General features: G+C 43.7%; 1 protein-coding gene across 1 annotated transcript in view; it reads left to right on the forward strand.

Annotated features, from left to right (window-relative positions):
• LOC311329437 (acyl-coenzyme A thioesterase 11-like) overlaps positions 1-8,857 on the forward strand; it is a gene marked incomplete at its 3' end in the record, with an annotated part of 24,145 nt that extends 15,288 nt beyond the window's left edge. The window contains exons 10-15 of the mRNA XM_084463285.1: positions 2,579-2,634; positions 3,214-3,280; positions 4,818-4,901; positions 6,770-6,903; positions 7,724-7,876; positions 8,731-8,857. Coding sequence (XP_084319411.1) covers positions 2,579-2,634; positions 3,214-3,280; positions 4,818-4,901; positions 6,770-6,903; positions 7,724-7,876; positions 8,731-8,857 — 621 coding nt within the window. The remainder of the gene's footprint in view (positions 1-2,578; positions 2,635-3,213; positions 3,281-4,817; positions 4,902-6,769; positions 6,904-7,723; positions 7,877-8,730) is intronic.
• Between the last annotated feature and the right edge of the window lie 8 nt (positions 8,858-8,865).

Raw genomic sequence — 8,865 nt, forward strand, 5'->3', positions numbered from 1 at the left:
GCTGTCTATAAATATAAAGACACAGAGCTGTCTATTAATATAAAGACACAGGGCTGTCTATAGATATAAAGACACAGGGCTGTCTATAGATATAAAGACACAGGGCTGTCTATAGATATAAAGACACAGGGCTGTCTATAAATATAAAGACACAGGGCTGTCTATAAATATAAAGACACAGGGCTGTCTATAAATATAAAGACACAGAGCTGTCTATAGATATAAAGACACAGGGCTGTCTATAAATATAAAGACACAGGGCTGTCTATAGATATAAAGACACAGGGCTGTCTATAAATATAAAGACACAGGGCTGTCTATAAATATAAAGACACAGGGCTGTCTATAAATATAAAGACACAGGGCTGTCTATAGATATAAAGACACAGAGCTGTCTATAGATATAAAGACACAGGGCTGTCTATAAATATAAAGACACAGGGCTGTCTATAGATATAAAGACACAGGGCTGTCTATAGATATAAAGACACAGGGCTGTCTATAGATATAAAGACACAGGGCTGTCTATAGATATAAAGACACAGAGCTGTCTATAAATATAAAGACAGAGCTGTCTATAAATATAAAGACACATGGCTGTCTATAGATATAAAGACACAGAGCTGTCTATAGATATAAAGACACAGCTGTCTATAAATATAAAGACACAGGGCTGTCTATAGATATAAAGACACAGGGCTGTCTATAGATATAAAGACAGGGCTGTCTATAGATATAAAGACACAGGGCTGTCTATAAATATAAAGACACAGAGCTGTCTATAGATATAAAGACACAGGGCTGTCTATAAATATAAAGACACAGAGCTGTCTATAAATATAAAGACACAGAGCTTTCTATAAATATAAAGACACAGAGCTGTCTATAAATATAAAGACACAGAGCTGTCTATAAATATAAAGACACAGGGCTGTCTATAAATATAAAGACACAGAGCTGTCTATAAATATAAAGACACAGAGCTGTCTATAAATATAAAGACACAGGGCTGTCTATTAATATAAAGACACAGGGCTGTCTATAAATATAAAGACACAGGGCTGTCTATAGATATAAAGACACAGGGCTGTCTATAGATATAAAGACACAGAGCTGTCTATAAATATAAAGACACAGGGCTGTCTATAAATATAAAGACACAGAGCTGTCTATAGATATAAAGACACAGGGCTGTCTATAAATATAAAGACACAGGGCTGTTTATAAATATAAAGACACAGGGCTGTCTATAGATATAAAGACACAGGGCTGTCTATAAATATAAAGACACAGGGCTGTCTATAGATATAAAGACACAGGGCTGTCTATAGATATAAAGACACAGAGCTGTCTATAAATATAAAGACACAGGGCTGTCTATAAATATAAAGACACAGAGCTGTCTATAAATATAAAGACACAGGGCTGTCTATAGATATAAAGACACAGGGCTGTCTATAAATATAAAGACACAGAGCTGTCTATAAATATAAAGACACAGGGCTGTCTATAAATATAAAGACACAGGGCTGTCTATAGATATAAAGACACAGGGCTGTCTATAGATATAAAGACACAGGGCTGTCTATAAATATAAAGACACAGAGCTGTCTATAAATATAAAGACACAGGGCTGTCTATAGATATAAAGACACAGGGCTGTCTATAAATATAAAGACACAGGGCTGTCTATAGATATAAAGACACAGGGCTGTCTGTAAATATATATATTTTTTTTTTATTTTTTTTTTATTTTAACTTTTACTTATCCATTAGGAACCCATTTGCGATGGTGCCCTGGTTAGAAGCATTCATACAGTATTTAAAATTATACAACCATTCAAAAACATTATACACCAATACATTTTATACATTCAAACATATTACATGTCATTACTAGGGATGTAACGATAATCGGTATAATGATAAACCACAATAAAATTTGATTAAATTTATTGTGATAAAATTATCATTAAAACCATGTTTGATTTCTCCGCTTTGAAAAACTGTAAATACTGTCCAGCATCAACCAACGTTAGTAACAGTTTCCAAGATGCATTATTTTAATGTTCATGCAAACAAAAAGTGCATAGTGCTGCTAATTTAATTTGTGGTTTTCAATATGAAACTTGGTGAAATGATTTCAGTGTGTGCATCAGTAGTTTTTGAAAATTTTGTGCACTGATAACCATGATAATACTGATAACCATAATAATACTGATAACCGTGATAATACTGATAACCGTGATAATACTGATAACCATGATAATACTGATAACCATGATAATACTGATAACCATGATAATACTGATAACCATAATAATACTGATAACCGTGATAATACTGATAACCATGATAATACTGATAACCGTGATAATACTGATAACCGTGATAATACTGATAACCATGATAATTTTGGTTACTGTAATTGTGATGTGAAATTTTCATACCATTCCATCTCTAGTCAATAAGATTGTGATGCTGCTTTTGTGAGCACTGGTTTGTGAGTTGCGTACTGTTAGAATGACGCCCCCTGTTGGAAGACGATGGTCACGGCCTCTCACCTGGTCTCTCTCAGGACGGGAGGAGGCGGTACCAGGAGGCCATCGCCAGGAAGAAGATCAGACTGGACCGGTGAGAGGAACCTTCTGGAGGAACCAACCTTCTGGAGGAACCATGCTACAGACCCTGGCACAGTAACATACATGTGGTGTTTGCTGATTGATATACTGCACTGACAGAGTTGTGTGTCTGTGTGTGTGTGTCTGTGTGTGTGTCTGGTGTGTGTGTGTCTGTCTGTCTGTGTGTGTCTGTGTCTGTGTGTGTTTTTGTGTGTGTGTTTGTGTGTGTGTCTGTGTGTGTGTGTATCTGTGTGTGTGTGTGTGTCTGTATGTGTGTGTGTGTGTCTGTGTGTATGTGTGTGTGTCTGTGTGTGTGTGTACCTGGGAGGTGATGTGTGTGTGTGTGTGTGTGTGTGTGTGTGTGTGTGTGTGTCTGTGTGTGTGTGTGTGTGTGTGTGTGTCTCTCTCTGTGTGTGTGTGTGTGTGTGTGTGTGTGTCTCTCTCTCTCTCTCTCTCTCTGTGTGTGTGTGTGTCTCTCTGTGTGTGTGTGTGTTTGTGTGTGTGTGTGTCTCTCTCTCTCTCTGTGTATGTGTGTGTGTGTCTCTCTGCGTGTGTGTGTGTGTGTCTCTGTGTGTGTGTGTGTTTCTCCCAGGACGTACATCATCTCATGTAAACAGACGGAGGTCCCTCAGTCGGTCCCCTGGAACCCCACCAACCAGGCATGTGAGAGGAGGGATGAACAGACTCAAACCAATGAGGATCACAATATGAATTCATAAGTGACTGGGTGATCCTTCTCTACTGTTTTATTCATGGGCCGAAGGTGGATCGTGGTCAGTTTTATGGACTGAGTCAAGGAGCTGATAGCAGGTCTCTCAGGATAAGAGCTCTGGTCCTGGAGGTGTCTGACGGGGCTGGTCCAGCCCACAGAAACTCTGCCATGTTTAATATAGATCCATTTTACCATGGCCTGGGTTAATACTCTTTCCTGATTGGCCAGCAGACGTGCGTTAAAACCGTGTATACGCACACGTAGTTTGGCTGAAGTTTAATTACCGATCTAAATTAATGCGCCGGCTTTGACAGCAACCCAAATGAGCTAATCCCACAGCCTGCTGTACCATTGCTAGCTAGCCATGAACGAAGTGTTGGATTCTGCATATTTGCTGTGCAACGCATCAATTGTCCAGTTGTCAAATCTATTTGCCAACAAACTCTTTATGATAGCCAGACACCTCACTGTCCCCAAATCAAAAACAGTTTTTTCACGTTGTTTTATAACATTAGCCTATCACGTGAGGGATAATCAAGAAGTAGCTGTGCGTTAAACGTTTATCACACACCTATGAGCTGATTATCCAACTTATACCATGGCCCCACATGCCATAGACTAATAGAGGAAAGAGGCAATTGTTGGATTCTAATAACCTGTTGCTTCACATAATGATATGACACAGCCCGTCCTCGCAAATCAACTCGCAATGAACGTAAGATATGACTGACAGTGATATACCACGACATGAAAACAATACTTTTGGAGTTGAGGACAATCTGTCTATCATACATAGTTTATTGGCAACTAGGTTTGACAGCTGGACGATTTATATGTTCCACAACAAATATGCAGTAGCCTACACTTCGCTCATTGCTATCTAGTAGCTACAGTCATAGATATATGGGTACAGTAGGCTATGGAATAGCTAGTTTGGGTTGCTAGGCTCATTGGTTGCTAGGTCGTATCCAGGGTTGAGAGACATTGCTGAAAGAAAAGGTAACGGACACTTTCCATTTCACTTACGGTTCCAAACCCATGTTAACTATGGGATGTCATCGCTATTCCTCCAAGAAATATGATATTCAATTTGTAATTCCATAGCAACGTGATTTAGCAGTTAGGGACTATAATGACACTCAGCAATGAGCAACACATAAATAACATTTCTTTATATTTTAATGTAGAAAATGCGAGTAAATGGCACATATTTATTAGTCTTTTGCGTGTGGGGCCATGGTATAAGCGGGATAATCAACTCATAGGTGTGCGTTAAACGGTTTTAAGGCACTTCGCTCCGCTGCGCGTTGGGTGGTTCTTCGCCTCCACGTCCTGCCTTAAAACCGTTTAATGCACACCTAGGAGTTGATTATCCCTTACTTAACCCCTCCATCCATCACTCAATCCATCAATCAATAACACTTGATACAGCGCATTGTGTTTAGAGTCTGTGGTGTGGCTAATGAGATGTGATTGGTTGCCAGGTGTATCTGAGCTACAACAACGTGTCGGCCCTGAGGACGCTGGCGGCCCGGAGCCGCTGGGTGCTCAGCTCTGAGAAGGACCAGGTGAGTTCACTAGTACGGTAGTAACGTACGCTACAATGTCCACACCGTTCTGCAGTCTCTAAACGCTTCTCTCAACCAGACACTGAGGACTTTCATTCAGATTCCATCGCTTAAAGTGGGCGTGAATATTATGAGAGTTTGCAGAGCCAATCCAAAGTGTTTAGGGCGTAGGTTTGTCCAATCCAAAGGGTTTAGGGCGTAGGTTTGTCCAATCCAAAGGGTTTAGGGCGTAGGTGTGTTGTAATGGATTTTAACTGATCTAGTCAAAAAGGATTTACCAAGATTCGCTCAAACAGGTTAAGTCTGTTTTTTTGAGAAAACATACGAGCGCGAGGACTTCAGGACAACACACATGAGTGGTTTATCCAAAGAAGCGCCGCCTCCTGGTCTTGCGCGGCCTTATATTCAAGCAAAACACAGGTATGACGCTTCCAGGATGTGATTGGCTAACCCATTGTACGTCATATTAAATGGCAGGCGTCATCAACAGTGGTCGAGAATACAGACACGTGACATGAGAAAAGGCGGTAATAGTTGAAGAGACAAAGGGACAAAGGGACAAAGGGACAAAGGATGGTTATTCTGGAGTAGACAGATTTCTAGGTGTGTTGACCTCCTGGAGGTCATCCTGTCATACATTAGATTAGCACAGCTATGTGAAAGGTTGAGGGAGGTGGTGAATTACAAAAGGAGATTATGAAACTATAATTTATATGACAATGTCCAATCCAAAGTGTTTAGGGCGTAGGTTTGTCCAATCCAAAGTGTTTAGGGCGTAGGTTTGTCCAATCCAAAGTGTTTAGGGCGTAGGTTTGTCCAATCCAAAGGGTTTAGGGCGTAGGTTTGTCCAATCCAAAGGGTTTAGGGCGTAGGTTTGTCCAATCCAAAGGGTTTAGGGCGTAGGTTTGTCCAATCCAAAGGGTTTAGGGCGTAGGTTTGTCCAATCCAAAGGGTTTAGGGCGTAGGTTTGTCCAATCCAAAGGGTTTAGGGCGTAGGTTTGTCCAATCCAAAGGGTTTAGGGCGTAGGTTTGTCCAATCCAAAGGGTTTAGGGCGTAGGTTTGTCCAAAGCACTCTAGTGATGATTTCAATGTAGAAATGTGCAGACGTCCAGAAGGGGGAGATCTCTGATTGTCTGGTATCGCCAGACTAACTGTTCTGTGGATGTGGTGCATTCTACCTCCCCAGGTGAGGAAATACACCGGGAGAAAAAGCAGTTGTTCTAATGTATTCTGCCTCCCTGTATACAGTTGTCTACCCTGGAGCAGAAGCAGGTGTTATGATATATTCTGCCTCCCCAGGTGAAGCTGTCAGCCCTGAAACAGAAGCAGGTGTTATGATGTATTCTGCCTCCCCAGGTGAAGCTGTCAGCCCTGGCTGGAACAGAAGCAGGTGTTATGATATATTCTGCCTCCCCAGGTGAAGCTGTCAGTCCTGAAACAGAAGCAGGTGTTATGATATATTCTGCCTCCCCAGGTGAAGCTGTCAGCCCTGAAACAGAAGCAGGTGTTATGATATATTCTGCCTCCCCAGGTGAAGCTGTCAGTCCTGGAGCAGAAGCAGGTGTTATGATATATTCTGCCTCCCCAGGTGAAGCTGTCAGTCCTGGAGCAGAAGCAGGTGTTATGATATATTCTGCCTCCCCAGGTGAAGCTGTCAGTCCTGGAGCAGAAGTTATGATATATTCTGCCTCCCCAGGTGAAGCTGTCAGTCCTGGAGCAGAAGCAGGTGTTATGATATATTCTGCCTCCCCAGGTGAAGCTGTCAGTCCTGGAGCAGAAGCAGGTGTAATGATATATTCTGCCTCCCCAGGTGAAGCTGTCAGTCCTGGAGCAGAAGCAGGTGTTATGATATATTCTGCCTCCCCAGGTGAAGCTGTCAGTCCTGGAGCAGAAGCAGGCTCTGAGCATCAAGGTGGAGAGCCAGGTGGACATCCCAGCAGAGAGAGCCTTCAGCCTGCTGTCTGACCTGAGCCGCAGGGTGGAGTGGGACAAGCACTACGAGTAGGAGGCCACACACACCCACGAACACACACACACACACACACACACACGCTCACACACACACACACACGCACCCACGAACACACACACACACACACACGCTCACACACACACACACACGCACCCACGAACACACACACACAAACACACACACACCCACGAACACACACGCACACACACGCACACACACACCCACGAACACACACACACACACACACACGCTCACACACACACACACACACACACACACACACACACGCTCACACACGCTCACACACGCTCACACACACGCACACACACGCACACACACGCTCACACACGCTCACACACGCTCACACACACATACACATACACACACGCTCACACACACACACACACACACACACGCTCGCTCACACACTCACACACACACACACACCCACGAACACACACACACACACACACACACACGCTCACACACACACACACACACACACACACACCCACGAACACACACACACACACACACACGCTCACACACACACACACACACACACACACACACACACACCCACGAACACACACACACACACACACACACGCTCACACACACACACACACACACACACACCCACGAACACACACACACACACACACACACACACACTCACACACACACACACACACACGCTCACACACACACACACACACACACACACACACCCACGAACACACACACACACACACACGCTCACACACAGCTGCAGATGCGCTCACACACAGTTATATAGGTTGTTACATAAACTCACACATGCGCTCACCCTACTGCTTCTCTGAACAGGAAGTGTGAGCTGATTCGCCGGGTGGACGAAGATGACTTCCTGTATCACGTGGTGACTCCCTCGGTCAACCAGGGCGGAGTCACGACCCTGAGCCCCGCAGCCAATCAGGACTTCATCCTGCTGGCCTCGCGCAGGAGACCCTGTGACACTAGGTGCGTTTCCATCACACTTTTTTAGCGAAATAAAAGTGATATTTCTAACGTTTTGACAAAGTACAATTGCGACTTACAGGTTTTTCCATTGAAAGGTGCTTTGCGCAAGAGCTGTAATTCTCGTAGTCTAGTCTCGCAACGCCACACAATTCACGCAAAGCGCAACCAGGAAGTAAACAAACTGTTGTAATATTTGAACTTTATTTTAGCTTTCCCCCCGGCTCCACTCTTAAACAGCTAGCGTTTCTTGACATGACCATTACAGGGACCTGACCATTACAATGACCTGACCATTACAATGACCTGACCATTACAATGACCTGACCATTACAATGACCTGACCATTACAATGACCTGACCATTACAGGGACCTGACCATTACAATTACCTGACCATTACAATGACCTGACCATTACAATGACCTGACCATTACAATGACATGACCATTACAATGACCTGACCATTACAATGACCTGACCATTACAATGACCTGACCATTACAGAGACCTGACCATTACAATGACCTGACCATTACAATGACCTGACCATTACAATGACATGACCATTACAGGGACCTGACCATTACAGGGACCTGACCATTACAATGACCTGACCATTACAGGGACCTGACCATTACAATGACCTGACCATTACAATGACCTGACCATTACAGGGACATGACCATTACAATGACCTGACCATTACAATGACCTGACCATTACAATGACCTGACCATTACAATGACCTGACCATTACAGCCGGTCTGATGATCCCAACTCGGAATAGAGATCTGAAGTGAGAGAGAGGAGCTTAGAGAGAGGAAACCTTCTACTGGTGTTTTTTGACCCTCCTAGGGACCCGTACGTGATCGCGCTGCGCTCGGTCAGCCTGACCAGCCACCCCCCCGCCCAGGGCTTCCACAGAGGAGTGGTGCTCTGCGCCGGCTTCACCATCCTGGAGCTCACACACACCACCTCGCAGGTACACAC

This window comes from Borostomias antarcticus (genome assembly GCF_949987555.1).
Source record: "Borostomias antarcticus genome assembly, contig: scaffold_467, whole genome shotgun sequence".
Taxonomy (NCBI): Eukaryota; Metazoa; Chordata; class Actinopteri; order Stomiiformes; family Stomiidae; genus Borostomias; species Borostomias antarcticus.